Raw genomic sequence first — 18034 nt, 5'->3', positions numbered from 1 at the left:
CACCCATCGCTCACAGCGAAGTTGAGAATGGCATCAGAAAGCCAACTGCAGCAACCAATCATTCTTTGCACATGGGTTCATCCTGGAGAAGAGGCTTGTAGGGAATACCTCTACCTTGACACACCAGCTCCTCTCCATGGTTTCCGGCCCACCTCCTGACCAGGGGACCACTGTTCACTCCCATACCTGACCCTGGCTGAGTGCTATGGTTTGATGGTGTGCTGGAGGCTTGGTTCCCAGTACGGCAGTGTCGAGAAGGGGTGGATCCCTTAAGAGGTGGGGCCTCATAGGGGGTTCCACAGATTGTTCACAGAAGAGATTAACGTGAACTAATGCTCTCTCTCGAGTTCCAGCTCTTGTGGGCTATATTAATACTCAAGAGAGAGAACTGTTATAGAAGAGTGGGCCTGGCCACTCCCTACTCTCTTGCTTCCTGTCTGGCGTGTGATTTCTTCTTCCTCTTCTCTCTCTCATCCTTGTATGTGCTACTGTTAATGCCATACTTTTGGACCTTCAGAACTGTTAGCTAAATAAACCTCTTTTTATTATGCATTATCCTGCCTAAGGTATTGTTACAGTAACACAAAACACACTCACAGAGCTACCAATGGGGCCATGCTTTGATAACACTCTGATATAGGAATTGCAAGTGGGTAGACTCTGGAACTTTTTGTGTGTTTGTATTTGTGTGTGTGTGTGTGTGTATTCACACACATGTATTTAAAGCAAAGTTCAAAAAATATCAACCTAATTTAAAAACAGAACTAACGCTTGATAAAACAATAATCTTTTTTTCAAGAGAACTAAGAAAACACAAAACCTTTAAAAAATGGTTGAGCGTCGGCCAATATGCAAATTCTTGAAAGGATGTGTCCAAATGACAGGAAATCTTATCATTCTCACTCCCACAAATCATTCTAACCTGATGAATTGCTAAAAATAAAAAGCAAGCCAAAAAAAAAAAAAAAAAGATCTATTACATGAACTGGAAATAAACAAGTATTTTAGAATCGAGTCTCATAAAATTCCTTAATCCTGGGGCTCTCGTCTTTTCCAGCTTACAGAAAGGACCAGCATGTCCTGTGTGGTGCAGTTTGGATCTGGAATGTCCCCCAAAGGTCCTGTGGCAAAGGCTTGATCCTCGGCTTAGCATTAGTGGAAGGAAATGCAACCGTAAGAGGTGGGAACTTGTGGGAGGTTTTAAGGTCACTGGAGGTGTGCCCTTGAAGGGGATAATGGGACTCTAGTCCCTCCCCTCCCGCCTTTCGCCTTCCCTGTATGGGGTGAGAAGTTCTGTTCCACCAGGCACACTTACCATGTGCTGCCTCACCACAAACCCCAAAGCCATAAGGCAAATTGAATATGGACAGAAACCTTTAAAATTATAAACCACAATAATCTTTCTTCTTTATAAGTTGATTATCTCAGGTATTTGTCACAGTAACAGGAAGGTGACTAACATACTGCATAGTTCCTGTGTATGTGCTTAAAGATTCTGGGGCTCTAGGTGTAAGTGGCAGGTGCTTAACCCCAGATCTGGGCACTGAGGCTTTCCCTAAAACATGTCCTCAATACTCACTGTCACTCTAGGGCAGGACCAGGTCATCAAAAACTGAATGTGTCAAACAGATGTTCAGAGCCAGAGCTGAGAGTGACCCCAGAGCACGTGGAGGTGGGCCAAGAACTGGATCTTGCTACCCACCTCACAAGCCACTGGCATTTCTGCTCTCACACAGGGGCCACCCCATGTTCCTCAAAGATAGTGTAAGCCAGTGTGCATGGGTTGTGATCTTACAGAGCAAGTTGTTCAGCACCATCTTTACTCCTGTGGAGACAACATCTGTAGGGAAAGACAGAAAACTGCACTAAAAATGGAAGAGGGGAAAGAAAGCCTTGATAGGGCTGGGGATATGATAGTTCATCAGCAAAGCACTTGACCACCACGTGCAAGGCTCTGGGTTTGATCCCAACACCACCACACAACACACACTCACAAAATTAAAAAAATACATTTCATCTTAAAAAACAAAATGCCTTAAGAGCCCAGGATACTTCCTTGACATCAAACAGAAACCATCAACCTGTACTTTCTCTCTCCCTCATGGCTCCAGGCCAGGCTTTCTTCTTCAAGGCTAACTCAGACATCAGTTTCTGGGAAGTCTCCATCAGTTTCTGGGAAGCCTCCCGCAGCCCCATTAGAAAGCACCCTCTTGCTGCTGGGGGCGGGGTGGGGGGGAGCTATAAGGCTGGCTCACAACGGCTGCAGGCTACTTCAAGTGACTACACTTGTCTTCAGCAGTCTCAGTGAGCACCAAAATGCCTTTTTCCCCTTCCTATCTCCACCCGCCTTTGGTCTCAGGGAAGGCAGGCCTCCTTGGTGGCCTACTGGTATGTGCAGACACAGAGTTCTGAGCCCACAGCAGGGCTTAAGAACATAAACTGTATGTAGATGGACCTGGAAACCTTCAGTGGAAGACAAATAGCCCTTTGGGCCCAGGTGCCATGGGAACAGTGCTCTGAGTTAGCTGAGTGAAGCCATAATTTGGAATTTTTTCATTCAAAAAGGGTATTCCATCCGTTCTCCCCCCACCCCATCATTTGACAGTTTTGCCAATCTACTATTCCTGAAAAGTTAAGGATGCCCCATAAAACTGTGTCATGATCTTAGTTAAGTAGAACACTAGTGCAGCATCCCACTTAGAAAACTAAGGGCCCTGTGAAAAGCAAAGTCCTCTACAGCTCCTCTCCCCCGTGAGGAAGTATTTGGCCTGAAACACTGATGACAGTAACTCCAGTTCCTGTCCTAAAAAGGACACTGCACCAGTCTGTTGATTTAATTAATCTGGTAAGGAATCATGACGGGGAGAGAAGAGGGAAACTTCAGAGCAGAGATAAACACACAGGGATGAGAAGCCACATAAATACTAAGGATATTAATAACAACCAGCTCTGGAATGTAAAGGGAAAGAGTCCCCCAAACATGTGAACCGTGTAGCTCAAAGCATATAAAAACATGAGTGTGGCATTCAAAAGCCCCTTCTGGGGGCTGGGGGCGTGCGCCTGTAATTTCAATAGCTCGGGAGGTGGAGGCATGAGGATCTCGAGTTCAAAGCCAGCTTCAGCAATTTAGCAGGGCGCTAAGCAACTCAGTGAGACCCTGTGTCTAATAAAATAGTGCCAGGGATGTGGCTCAGTGGTGGAGCGCCCCTGAGTTCAATCCCCAGTACCACAAAACAAAAACAAAACCAAAAACAAAAAACACCCCTGCTGGGAGTCGAAAGGCACTAAAGTGGGGAAAGAAAGGGATGTCCACCTATTTGTTGGACATGTGGTGACTGCCATGTGACCCTGCCATGACCCTTCTCATTACCAGGTCACACGTGCCATGATTTCAGCTAGGAAAAAAGGTCCTCAAGAAATAAATAGCTCTAATTAATTATCAATAGCAGTCCTGCCAGAAGGGAAGAGGCAGGTGAGAGGAAAGCCACAGCTGGCTCGGCCCTCCCATGAATCTTGATGATGGCAAAACCCTGTCTTTTGCCACAAATGAACTTTCTATATTCTTCAAATGGACTTTTCTAATGGTCATACCGGGAAAGAAAAGAACACAGTAGAACAGAACAACTCTTGGGAGAACCCAAAACCACTTTTCAGAGAAATCAAGCATTAACTTCTACCAAAGAGGAAATCCACATAAAAACAGACTGCATGTATACACGCCTCTGTTGATCACTTCTGCAGAACTTCCATGGTACCTGGTGTCAACTTCTCCCACCATGCTCAACAGCACTGTGGAGTGCCAGTAAGGAATTTGTACCTCGAAACTGAAGACTATGGACAACGAAACAGCTAAAAAGGGTCAGCTCTTTCTGTGAATGCCTGTGATTATTCAGCATATAATGAAATCCCATCACAAAAATACACTTGCTACAGGATTTTCTTTCTACACTTCAAGTCAGAGGCCTGGCAGAAATACAGTCAGGTCTCCATATCCACGGCACTACACCCACAGATTCCATCAATCATGGGTCAAAAATATCCCCAAAAGTCTGTGTCTGCACTGAACATGTGTGGACTTTTTGTCTCATCACTGTTCACTAAGCAACACAGTATTAATAAGTGTTTACATAACATTTACTTTCTATTAGGTATTCCAGGTCATTTAGAAAGAAATTTAAGCACATAGAAGGATATGCGTATATTCTGTGCAAAACCCACACCACTGTATATAAAAGACCTGAGCATCTGTGGATTTTGGTATCCTCAGGGGTCCTGGAACCAGTCCCCATTGGGTATGGAGGGATGACTGTACTGCTCAAGGAGAGGTCATTCTGCAACATGGAGTCCCACAGCATGGCCCTAACCCTTGTCCCCAGCATTTATAAGGGAAAAAAGGATTTCAGAGGATGCAGAACTTCTAAAATTTCTTTCAGCATAAAGAAGAGTGGGATTTTGCCTTGATTCTTGTCAAACAGTATTTACATAGTGAAAAGGCTGCACATGCTAGACATCTGGCTCAGCCCCAGTCCTGGGGTTGCCCATCAGTGCTACTGGCAAGATATGGAGGGTTCGCTTGCCTCAAGAAGCCACCACAGTAAGGGAGACTTCCAGTATCCTGAGCTGCTCTGGAGGAAGCCCCAGTGTTCCAGCACATAACTATGGACTCAATCCCCTTGGCAAACCCTATTTCCCTCCACATACCTTTCCTCAGTGGACACCGGGGTTGATAGCCCAATTTCTGCTATTTTCCCTCTGATTATACCTCTCCTTATGGCCTTTCACAGGATTTCAGTATCTGGGTAAAAGATGGGTAACAGAACTCTGCGCCTTGCTTTCCTCACCAGCACAGTGAGTACAACTACTGCCTACTTCATGTAGTACTGAGGGCACTGAATCTACTAAGTGGACTATGATCAGAACGCTGCTTCAAATACAGGATGTGTGCAGTGAGTGTTACCTGAGGTCAGATTCTTTTATTTTCCTGAACTTTCTTACTGCAATTTCCAGGTATCAGTCTCCCCAGGACATGATGGGCATTATTGCTTTTTCAGTTCTCTACAGGAATGCTGGTCAAGATTCCTATTCATGCAGTTAGTTGAAAAGCAAATCAGAACAGCTTTTCAGGAAAACACAGGCTCCATGTATCTAGTGGAAGCCTGAACAAGGCTCCGACTAGGTATATTTAGATAATGATGAAAGGGACATACAAGTGTATACTGGTGGCTCTCTGAAGGATGGTTTATGATGGCCCCAAGTTGCAAAGAACCTAAAGACTCAATAACAAGAAATAATAAAATTGTTGTATATTTACACAATGGAGGCTTTTCAATAAATAACATTGAGGGGAAAAAAAATGTATCTTTGTAAAGAGATCCGGAATAGCCACACAACAGAATGCTAAGCAGCTGACTATGAAAAGATCACCAGGATACAGTATGAGAAGAAAACAAGGTGCACGGCAATATGTAACAGGCTGCTGTTTCTTTAAGGGAGGTTATGAATACCTATTTATATTAGCTAGGTCACACATACACACTTAAGATTCTTTCCCATCTCAATCTTTATCAAATGCTAAATGAAAAACCTAATTCTCTTATTTAGGTCAAAGTACTTTTTAATCTCTATTGAGACTTCTCCTTTGACCCAAGTGTCACATACAAGTAAGTCGTTCAAGTATTTTGTGGTTTTCCAGCTGTCTTTCTGCTATTGATTTCTAGTTTTATTTTACTGTTGCTTGACAGTATACTCTACCTGGCTTCTATTCTTTCAGGTTTGTTGAGGTGTGTTTTGTGACCCAGAAAGTGGTCAGTTTTGTAGAGTGTTCCTTGTGAGCTTGAGAAGCTGTGCTCAGCTGCTGCTGAATGAAGCAGGCATTGTGGGGAGAGAAGAAGCGATGGCGTGGGGGCTACTGCAGGACAGGGAGGGAATCATCAAGCATGTGGAAGAACCCTGTGCCAAGGCTGGGAACCTTGGAAGGAGGGTGAAAAACAGGCTTTAACTATGAGGGGGAAATGTCTTGTGCCTCAAGATACATGTCAACTGACGGATTTAATATTCTGAGCACAAGACAAAACATTCATCATTCATCATGATTCCACCAGTGCAGGAGCATGCATGTGGGTACGATGTGTTCTATGCTCAATTTATGGGCAGCAGTGGTGGAAATGGCCTAGAGTGGCTTTGGGGTCAAATCTTACAGTTAAAGCCCATACTTACTAACAAAATTTTTACCATTTCTCAGTAGTACTAAAATTATGTAATCCACTGCTTCATGCTATTATAGATGTTATTGCCAAGTGACGAACATAAAGAGTAACAATAAGAAAAATAGTCATCCTTTGGGGAGCAGTAGCCGGGGGCCAGGCACAGTGCTGAGACCCTGGGGCTGTGTTTCACTACCCGGCTACGAGGTCAGAGGTCAGCACAGTGTGCCTCAGTCAGTTCCCAGCTCTGCTCTCCTGGGGCTGTCTTCTTTTCTTCAGAGGGTGATTCAGGATACGCCTCGAGGCTGTGGATGGAGGTCCCTCCTGCCGGCCAAGAGTTGCTCTCAGTGCTGTGCCTCTCCCACACAAATCTCATGGTTTCCTTTCTGCTGGGACTCCCCAGGGCCTCTCTTCCACAGAATATATCTGCCTCTTCTCCTTCTTCTCATGCTTTTTAAGTGTTTATACTGATTATAAGGGGCTCTCCCAGATAATCCAACATAGTCTCCAGTTTATAACAAATGGTTCTTAAATGTGAGTCAGAGTCACTTCACAGCAGTCTCTAGCTGCATCTCTGAGTGATTCCTGGAAGAAGACACCTTTAGAACTGTGCCTGGCAGAGCCCTGTCACATGTAACACCCAGCTGACCCTTAGCACTTCACGAGTTATCCCAAATCTGGTTCACTCTACAAAAACCAAAGCCCAGTCCAAAAGTCAGACCAAAGCAGATTCAATAATTAAATGTCTAAAACAAGGTAAAAACCAATCAACCAAAAAACCCCACCAAGGCTATTTTTAAAAGATTAAACGTTCATCTAATCTTGAAGTGGTTACAACATAAAATAAACAGAAAAGATAACAAAGGGGAAATGAACAGATGAGAGTATATTAAAATTACAAAGTTTTGATGAAACAAAAAGGCCAAAAAGCCAGACTGGGGGAAGATGATAAATACAGCCGAATGCTTAACATATAATACTTAGTGCTACTAATGTCAAAGTAAGATGGACACCCCCTCAAAATGAAGACATGGAAATATTTGGTACAACTTTTTTTTTTTTTTTTGTAGTTGTAGATGGACAACATGGCTTTATTTTATTTTTATGTGGTGTTGAGGATTGAACCCAATGCCTCACATGTGCAAGGCAAGCGCTCTGCCACTGAGCTACAACCCCAGTCCAACAACTCGCTTTTTGATATTTACTGAGGAGAAACAAATGTATTTAAAACAAAACCCTGCAGAATGTTAAATAAGATTAAATAAACTTTGGGGCAGTACTCCTCAGTGATTACACTGGCTGCTCCAGACAGTTTGCTGGACATGGGAAACCTCACAGCGTGGCAACACTGGGGAAGGCAGAGCTGCACCCTACACGCAGTGGGGGTGAGGTGTGGGTAACTGTAGAAGCCCTGGAGTCACAGAACCAGGATGAATTTTGGGTCTGCCACTAATAACCCCATGGCTTTGGGCAGGTTCCAGTCCAATTCCAATGTTATACCATTCAGTTCACAGGGTTGCCATCAGATGCAAACGAGAATACCTTAAGTCTGTGAGCTCAGAGGCTCCTACCAGCAAGACCTCGTGATGGCTCACCTCAGCATACCTTAGAGAATTTTAGAGGAAGGAGACCTTTCAAAGTGCACCTAAGGCCCCTGAATTAGCTTCTTAAGAGTGCTTTAACTAAAGAACCACAAAAATTAAAAGCTATTTTTTGAATAGCTCTAGACATTGGAAGTCTGGCAACACAGCAGTGGTCAGGCCATACTTCCTCCAAAGGCTCGAGGTAAAGCCTTCCCTGCCTCTTCCATGTACTTTTTGGCCTGGGGCTGCATAACTATACTCTCTCATTCTTCACACCACCTTCTCCTTTTCTCCCTGTGTGTCTGAGTTTTCTCCAATTCTTTTATAAGGTCACTTGCCATTTGAAGTATGGTCTATTCAGGTAATCTACATTAGACTCATAGGAAATCCTTAATATATCAGTTTTCCATAGAGGGTATATTCACAGGTTCTGGAGGTTAATATGTGGATGAATCATTTTGAAGTCACTATATTACCTATTATTGGCCCAAACCATAATCCCTTTAAAATGGCAAAGTTACTAAAGGGCTCTAAACACTAATAACTGAGATTTTATTATTAATTCAATATTTATATTAGTCAGCTCTCTGTTATTATAATGAAATGCCTGAGGCAATTAACTTATAAAGAGGAAAGGTTTATTTTGGCTCATAGTTCTGGAGGTTTCAGCTCAAAATCAAGTGACCCCATGATTTTGGGCCTCTGATAAGGGAATGCATCATGGCAGGAATTTGTGGTGAAGCAGAATCAATTATACCACAAGCCAGGAAGGAAAGGAAAAGAGAAAAGTTGGGGTCCCACAACACCCTTAAAAGGCATGTCCCCCAATACCCTAAGGATCCCCATAAGGCCCTAACAACTCCCAATAACACAACCCCAGTGACCAAGCTTTCAATACACAGACTCTTGGGGGACATTTAAGATTCAAACTTAAAGCAGTATTCTATATCACCAACTTTCTACAGGAAGCTAGAAGTAATTAGATGCAAGTAGCTCAGGAATTTGACTTGTTAGGCAATAGGGACGCTATCTTAGTTTACTCAGTCAGCTATAATGAAGTATCATAAACTGGTGGCTTATACACAGCAGAAATTTCTCTCTCACCGTCCAAGATCAAGGTGCTGGCAAATTATCTGGTGAACACTCACTTCCTATTTCACAGATGGCAGCTTCTCACTGTGTCCACCCTTGGTACAAGGGGTTAGGGAGCTCTCTGGGCTTTTTCTACAAGGACACTAATCCCAGTCACACGGGGCTCCATGCTCATGACCTGATCATCTCCCAAAGATGCTCATGACCTGATCACCTCCCAAAGATGCCAACTCCTAATGCCATCACCTGGGGGTTAAGATTTCAACATATGAACCTGGGATATATGCACTCAGACCATAACAGATGTACATTACACAGACATTACTCACCAAATCCAAGAAGTTCACAACCAGAGGAGGCCATGTGATAGAGGAGACAGACATTCACACTGTGAAAACCATTCTTTACCACAGGAACAAGGATGGTGCCTTGTGCACATTGAGACCATTTCAAAAACAAAACCAACACCACATTCAATGTGGCCAAATCAGGCAAACCCATGGGGATCTGGCTGCTCTGGGGAGAATGGCTGTCAGACTTTCAATGATGCTGATGTGTAGTTTTCTCTCACCTTCTATGTAGAGGGGCTCCACCACATCATGGTTAATCAGCTCGAAGTTCTCATGGCCAATCCAGTGTTCCACATTTCTCTTTCTGCCTGTGAAGAAGTTGTCCACCACGGTCACCTCATGGCCATCCATCATGAGTTTGTCAGTTAGATGGGAGCCCACGAACCCTGCACCTCCGGTAATCTGTATTGGGACACAGTGTGTGAAATACCCCCAGAGAAAGGCACATAAGAACACTGTGATGACTGACATCACGGAGGCACATCTTTGGTGCAGCCCCAACTTAAAATTTTTTAAGATGAGGGAAGAGGGGCCGGGGTTGTGGCTCAGTGGTAGAGCGCTTGCCTCGCACATATGAGGCACTAGGTTCGATCCTCAGCACCACATAAAAAATGAACAAAATAAAGTTATTGTGTTCAACTACAACTTAAAAAAGCAAAAAAAAAAAAAAAAAAAAAAAAAATGAGGGAAGAGGAGGAAAAAGTTTTTAAGGCAGGATCTCTACACTGACTCCAAAACAAAGAAGTAACACTATCTGTGAATTGCCAAGAAGCATAAAATGTTGAATTACCACTCAGTGAATGATACAGAAAAATCACAGTTACATGTTTCAAAATTTCTTCATGGGAATCTTTTTACATTAAATGTTTCTTATTTTACAACAGATGAGATGACTAACATCCCTTACAGTTGGCCCTCCATATCTGGGGTGCCACATCCACCAATCTAACTGACCATGGATTGAAAATCTAGGTAGGCCTGTGATGGTTATGTCCATACTAGACATTTACAGACTTTTTGTTGTTGTCATTAATTCCTAAACAATACAGTACAACTATTTAATAGCACTTACAGTGGGCTTGGATAAGTAATGTAGAGTTGAGTTAAAGTATACAGAAGGACGTAAATAGGTTCTATTGAAATACTAAGCTGTTTATATAAGTGACTTGAGTACTCTCAAGATTCCTTTATCCTCAGGGAGTCTAGAACCAATACCCCAGGGATAATAGGGACAAGTACATTTGGTTTCAATACTACAAATGAAAAGAGTAATCAGCAAAATGTAAAAAAAAAAAAAAAAAAAAAAAAATTATATTTAAATTGGACTAAGCATGTCAAGAAAAATGTTATCTTTCAGACTGTTTGTGAGAACAGGTAATTGATACCATTTGAGAACCAAAGATAAAAGTGAAGTTTCCCTGTTGGGTTAATGTCTGAGGGAGAACATGATCACTGCACAGTGTCAACTAACAGCCCAAAGCAAAATGGCAGCCATGAGGAATCAGGACAGGAGCTAAGCAACAATGTGTCCTAAACCTGAAACCATCACAAATGTCAATTTTGTTGGAAAAAAGTTCTTAAAAATGAATACGAAGATTTTATTCAAACTGAACTGTGTAACTGGAGGTGACCAGAGAGAAGGGCTTCCTTTCCCAGGGGTATAGGAGAAGTACGAGTGCAAAGCACCATCTGGGGAAATAGATTTGCAATTGAGCCACGTTCCTGTCATGTTCTGTCTAGATGCCATTTCATCATGATTCTAGTTCCCTTCACCTGCCTGCTTCAAGCTGCAAGAAACATGTCTCCTTACTTCAAGTTCAACTTACAAACGTAAGTTCCTAGGTCTATAGTGTAAAACTTCTATTTTCCAAGAATCACCTGTTCAACTGAAATCTCACAATGTGATATTAGCCACAGGCGAGAGAAGGTAAAGCCAAGCAAAGAAAGAACATGGGTAGGAAGGGAGAATATTATTATGGTCTATATCTGGAAGGTCCCCCTGCATGATCCCCATGCAGCATGGTTAAGAAGTGGGGCTTTCAGGCAATGATTGGATCATGATAGCTCTGACCTTGCTAGTAGATTAATCCATTAGCCGGTTTACTCCACTGATTGAGGAATGGTAGGTAAGACCTAGTTAAAGAAGTAAGTCATGGTGTGTGTGCCCCAGAAGGGTTTTATCTTCATTCCAGCTCCTTTCTCTCTCTGCTTCCTGGTTTCATGAGCTGAGCAACTTTCTTCTACCATGACCTTCTGTCACAATGCTTGGTCTCACCTCAGGCCCAGAGAAATGGAGTTGACCAATCATGTACTGAGAGCTCTGAAACTGTGAGCCAAAATAAGCTTTTCCTCTTGAAGTTGTTCCTGTCAGGTGTTTTGGTCACAGTGATATAAAACTGACTAACACAAGGAGGCAGTACTGGGCAGATTCCAAGGAGAACCAATTCCTAACCACTAACTAGATATTTCCATATGTTCTGATGAAAATACTGACAAAATGGTTTAAGACAGAATGGTTGATAAAGAAGCTCTGATTTTCAATAGTTTTCAACTAGCTTGAGAGCATCATTTTCGGAACCCCCTTTGCTTTAGAGATAAGAAACCGATGATGCAGAAGTTTAATTTTTTTATTAAGATCCTCAGATGATCAAGTCATGGCAACATAGATCTATACTCTTCCTGATTACATGCTTTCTACACTACCTGTCAATTTGTCTAGTTTGTGCTTTTTTTTTTTTTTTTTAAACCTATAGCACCCCTGCTGCTATAGCTTGGATATGTTATGTCCCCCAAGGGTCCATGTGGTAGAAACCTGGTCCCCAGTGTGGTGCTGCTGGGAAGTGATGGGACTTTCAGAGATAAAGTTTAGGCCACTAGGGATGCCCTTGGAATATACTAATATAGTTCTCATGGGATTCCAGTTAGCCCTCACAAGAGGGTTATCATAAAAGATCAAACCTGGCCTCTGCCTACTCTCTGGCTTCCTACCTGGTCTTAAAATATCTTCTTCCTCACAGACAGCTGCCATGATACCCTCTACCAGGAGGTCCTCACCAGGGGCCAAGAAATGGGGCAGTCCCATCTTGGATCTTCAGTATACAAGACTGAAAGTGAAGTAAGCCTTTTTTCTTTATGAAGCACTGATCTTCAGATACGTTACAGAAACACACTTGCATTTTACTTATGTACCTGCATAATGATTATGAGAAAGAATTTTCTTGGAAAATGTCTTATATTCAAATGTGATATACCATTACTGTTTAACTCATGGGATGAGATTTCATTTCATTTTAACTTTATTCTGTATCTCTTTACAATATCCCTCTAGTTTTTAAATCAGAAAAAAATAAAAAAAAATTTAACAAAAAACTTAACCCTTTTAAAAAAATTATACAATTACACACACACACACACACACACATATATTTATATATTTAGTTGTTGATGAATCTTTGTTTTATTCACTTATTCATATGCAGTGCTGAGAATCAAACCCAGTGCCTCACACATGCTGGGCAAGTGCTCTACCAGTGAGCCACAACCCCAGCCCCTTAACCCCTTTTAATGCAACTCTGTATAGTCATATGCAAGTGTTTCTGAAAGGAAGATATTCTGTGGCACCCCAACATTATCTCTGCATCCAAAATACCTGGCTGAAAGCCTGAGCTTGCAAAAACACAAATATAGTATATTACATTACAGGATTCCTCTAACATTTCATAAGTAATATACAAAATCCTTGGAAGCACCTTAGTCTTGATTAAAATGCACTAGAATTCTGTATTGTTTTAAAGTAACTTCTAACATAAATACTTAAGAATTTATGTAACAGAAGAATAGTTATAGTTATAATTTTTAATCCCTTAGGGAAGTGTTTCAAATGAAAGCAAAATGCAAGACTTCTTACATGGAAATAGATTAGAACTTCAACAGCTTTGCATGACTCTGAATATATGAGCTCATCTTAATGTGCTTATATTTTTTTGTCCTTGTGAGTGCTAATAATTAAAATTGTCCAGTTCAAGGTCAGCATTCTATCTCAGGCTGCTCAGCAAATTAGCAAAGAAAATTATATTTCCAAATAAAGCTCTTCTTTGTTATAAGGCTTAAACAATTATTGAAAAGGTATATAAGTTTTTAATAACCATGCCAGACCTGGGCACCAATCAAAAGAGATGATATCTCATTAACAGGGAAGATCACTGGCACTTTCCAAACATAAAAGGCCAAGAATAATGGATTCTGGTCACCTTTGGTAATTTCATGGTGAGAGAGGCAGGAAAGATCAAAGTCTATTGCTCCTACCCAGAACCCTGATTATAGAGTAGAGGTGTTATTTTATTCCCAGTTCTGGCTCAGGGATTGCTCCCTGAGGACAAAGTTAGTCAATAAAAATAGAGTATGCCAAAGTTCTCCCCAGAGGAATTGACTTTATTTGAAAGAGAAAATGGTGAAGTTTAAGCATAAGGGTGTTTAAAAAAACCCAAACAAACAATGGAGAAACAGGTAGTAGGATGAAGGTAGAAGTGGTTGCTCTGAGAATAAAAAGTCAAAGTCTTGGACAACTAGTTTAACATAGAGAACCAGAAAAAGAAATACTTAAGAACCCTCTGTAATCAGAACAAACCCCAAAGACTGGTCTAAAAATCTACCACTTTAAAGGGGTCAGAATCTCATTAAATCAAATAGTAGCATAATTTATAAAAGAGCACTTTTTTTTTGTTTTATTTATTTATTTATTTATTTTATTTGTTGTTCAAAACATTACATAGCTCTTGACATATCATATTTCATACATTTGATTCAAGTGGGTTATGAACTCCCATTTTGTGTTTGTTTGTTTGTTTATTTATTTATTTATTTTTATGCGGTGCTGAGGATTAAGCCCATGCTTCACACATGCGAGGCAGGTGTTCTACCACTGAGCTATAGCCCCAGCCCTGTATTGATGTTTAACAAGAAGACTATTAGCCAAGGAAGCCATCACCGTATTTACCAAAGTGGTCTTTGAACCAGAAAAAATTGAAAACGTCTGGAAGTTTCATACTTCCTCAAAAAGCTAAACATAGGATTATGTGATTCAGTAATTCTACTCTTAAGTATACCCTAAAACTGAAAACCTACACACACACACACACACACACACAGATGTTTTGTTGTAGCATTGTTTATAGCACCCTCCAAGCAGAAACAACTCCCAATGTCCAACAATTGAGAAATGGATAAACAAATGAGGTCCATCCACAAAATGGAATATTCTTCAGCCATAAAAAGGAACGAAGTACTGCTTCATAAAACAGTATGGATGAGCCTGAGAATCATTATTATCAGTGAAAGAAACTAGTCACAATAGACCACATATGTTATCACTTCATTTGTATGAAATGTTTCTAAAAGGAAAATCCACAGAGACTAAGTCGTTTTAGTCGCCAGGAGCTGGGGGAGAGGTGAGAAAAAGTAAGTGCTCGCGGGTACAGGGTTTCTTTTTGGAGTGATGAACATACTGTGGAATTTTATGTGGTGCTGTTGCAGCTATACAATCTACAAACCACTGAACTGGTACTTGAGAAGGTTGGATTTGGTGGCATATGAATTATCTCTCCATTAAAAAAAAGCGTCTTAATATTACAAATATTAATCAGATGTGCAAACTTACCAAAATTCTTTTTCGATCCTTTTCTGATAAGAACTTTACTGGTGGGTATTTCTGGGTAAAGCTGTATAATATGAAGAGATTAAAAAAGAAAAGTCAAATATCTCCTGCATTTTCTCCATTGACAACAGAACAAACACCAGATTCTCAAGTTCTTGCAATTTGCTCCTACTCTCTTCACCACCATTAGGAGAGCCCGAGGCCCTAGCTAGCTTCAGTGTAAGAAATATGTCACCTAATCCTGTTTAGAGTCGAGCTAAAGACACAACACAAGTTTCTATCCCTGGGAGGTGAAAACTTAGAAGCTGCAAGCAGCCATGAAAGAGGAGGCAGCCCTGCCTCTACCAGACCTATAAAAACACAAAATGTGGGAGCAAGAGGCATTGGGGGAAGTCCGCTGGAGTCTAGATGGAGGGTGGCTGCTGCATGAGGTCAGGCCCCAGGCAGGAGATTGCCACACAAGCTGAAAACAGGAGATATTAACGAAACTGGCTCCCTATACAGGCAGTCTTAACTTCTCGCAGCCCCTTTCTGTCATCAACACTTCGGGAGGACAGGGTCCTTCTGCCTTAGGTCTGGGACCACACTGCAGGACCTGAAGGAGCTATTTGGTCAAATAAAACTTTGAGTCATTCCATCTCCTTCCTCTGTTTCTCATGTGGGGCTAGCAACGTAGAGCTCTGGTGGTCCAGGGCACCCCTCATACCAGCTGCACTCTCCCTCATCTCCACCAAGCAACAGCACCCTGGCATCCCACACTTAGCGGCATGGCATCAGGGAAGAGCACTCTTTTCCGCAGCAGCATTGTGCCTGGCCGTAGCTCTCGGACTGCTGGAATCCATAATGTGCTCCGCCCCAGGCCTGGGTATTGACCTGCTGTGACAGTTTACCTCCCCCACCACCTGGTGATGGGGACAGAACCTGGGCCAGAACCTGCTAGGCAAGAAATCCACCAGGAGCTATCCTCCAGCTCAGAGGTTCATTCTCAGCCATCCCCATGACTTTAGAGTAAGAGCCTGAGGAGAATGAGATGGAGCTGCGCCCTGGCAAATGAAGCAGAATAACAGAGAAGTCCACTCAGTGAGAGCCAGTGGCAGAAGACTGCAGAGAGAACCACTCCTTGGGACTGAGGGTATTCAAGCCTCTAAAATAAAGTGGTAAAATCTTTGCATTTTACTTGTGCACATCCTCCCATATTCTTAATTCGTCTCTAGGTTACTTGCAATGCCCCTTATACAATGTGAATGCTATGCAAACAGTCATTACATTTCATGGTTTAGGAAATAACAAAAAGAAGAGTCCGTTCAGGTACACAGTATGGGCACATTTCTTTCTCTCTCTCTCCACCCCCCACCCCCCCACTCACATACCCATCCACCCCCCACACCCATATATATTGGTTTCTTTTTTTTTGGTCCTGGAGATTGAACCCAAGGGTGTTTTTTTTTTAACCATTGCGCACATCTCCAGCCCTTCTTTATTTTTTATTTTAAGTTTCTAGGGCCTCTCTAAGTTGCTGATGTTGGCTTTGAACTTGTAATCCTCCTGCCTCAGGATCCCAAGTTGCTGTGATTATAGGCGTGTGCCACCACACCCGGTTCCCTTGAAATATTTTTGATTCATGGATGGTTGGTTGAATCTGATGCAGAACCTGAGGAATGGAAGGACAACTACAGTCTCTATTTGAAAGCTTAAAATGAAACAGTATGATACTTATACCAGGAAGAAAATGTGTTTTCTTATAGGAAATGTACTTAAATAAAAGTGAAGCAGATACGAACACTGCACAATACATACATGTACCATTACATAGTACCCCATAAATATATACAACTTTTACGTTCATTTTTCAAAAATCTGAGGGAGAAGCACAGTTACCCACCATGTAGTTAGTGTATGTAGGATGGACTAAAATATATTTCCAACACTGTGTGCTGAAACCTGTAATTTAATAAACAAAAAATAGTTTGGGTCTCCTGCTTTGGTTTTCTTTAGTATGCAGCAACTGTGTTCCAGAGCTTGTACACATACCAAGTCATTCAACTTTTAAAAATCATTTTATACCCTCGTTTCTTCCTTGGAGAAATCACACACAAGAAGCAGTGACAGGATGGGAGAGCCATCAGGGTCCTCCCCTGTATGTTTTTTTTTTTTTTTTTTTTTTTTTTTTTAAATATTTATTTATTTTTCGGTGGACACAACATCTTTGTTTGTATGTGGTGCTGAGGATCGAACCCGGGGCCGCACGCATGCCAGGCAAGCGCGCTACCACTTGAGCCACATCCCCAGCCCCATCTCCCCTGTATGTTTGCCTTCTTATAGGCAAGATGATCTGGGTACAGCTACTGGGTGCCCATGGCTGGACCACATTCTCAGCCAGTAGCTCAGCACTCCCCAGCATCTGCTGCACTCAGTGCTGGACAGTGGGCAGCAGAGGGGCACAGAGCCTGAATCGGGGCAGCGGGGTAGAATCTCACCCAGTGTATTGGCTCATCTTTTAATTTAGAACCTTAGTGGAACACTGGTTCCATGCTAGGCATGGGGATACGGCAGTAAATACGGGAACCGGTCGGTCCCTAAGCATACAAAGTCTGCATCCTTGAGTGTGGGAGACCAGCCGGCAAGCAGAGGCAGAGGAAGTATGAATTAAATGATGGGTCTTTTCTTATACCTGCCCAAATTAATCCTTTCATAATTGTTTTAGGTCATTTCAGATCATAAGTGCTTTATGTTATTTTCAGATCTCACTGCTTAGTAGGACAGCCTGCAAGAAGTACTCCTGCTTGGAATTTCAGTTAACATCACTAGCTACCTATTCAAAGAACATTTAAAGAGACAGAGATGAAATTAAACAAACAGCATTGTAGCAGGCATATCTGCAGGTTTAGCATTCATGAATTCAATTATGGATCAAAAAATATTTTACAAGTGTATCTACTGAACATGTATAGGCTTATTTTTTTTTTTTTGTCATTAGTCCCTAAACAATACAGTATAACAACTATTTACATGCCACTGACACTAAATAGGCATTATAAGTCATCTAGAGAGGATTCAAAGTATAAACGAGGGCATTTTGTAAGTTCTATGCAAATACTGCACCATTTTATATAAGGCATCTGTGGATTTTTAATATCCACTGGGAGGCCCTGG

General features: G+C 41.9%; 1 protein-coding gene across 5 annotated transcripts in view; it reads right to left on the bottom strand.

Moving 5' to 3' along the window:
• Positions 1-18034, bottom strand: part of Uxs1 (UDP-glucuronate decarboxylase 1) — a 90100-nt gene that overhangs the window by 34881 nt on the left and 37185 nt on the right. For 3 of the 5 annotated variants that reach the window (XM_046420250.1, XM_046420251.2, XM_058578286.1), the window contains 2 exons: positions 14885-14945; positions 9450-9630 (listed from right to left, as the gene is read on the bottom strand). In XM_046420250.1, coding sequence (XP_046276206.1) covers positions 9450-9630; positions 14885-14945 — 242 coding nt within the window. Of the gene's footprint in view, positions 1-4701; positions 6252-9449; positions 9631-14884; positions 14946-18034 lie in introns of those variants that run through there. The other 2 variants (XM_046420253.2, XM_046420252.2) reach the window with 2 other exon arrangements.

This window comes from Marmota monax, unplaced genomic scaffold (genome assembly GCF_021218885.2).
Source record: "Marmota monax isolate L192 unplaced genomic scaffold, Marmota_monax_Labrador192_F-V1.1 WCK01_AAM20220418_F8-fsc00204, whole genome shotgun sequence".
Lineage (NCBI taxonomy): Eukaryota > Metazoa > Chordata > Mammalia > Rodentia > Sciuridae > Marmota > Marmota monax.
This window is presented reverse-complemented; position numbering and strand designations above follow the sequence as displayed.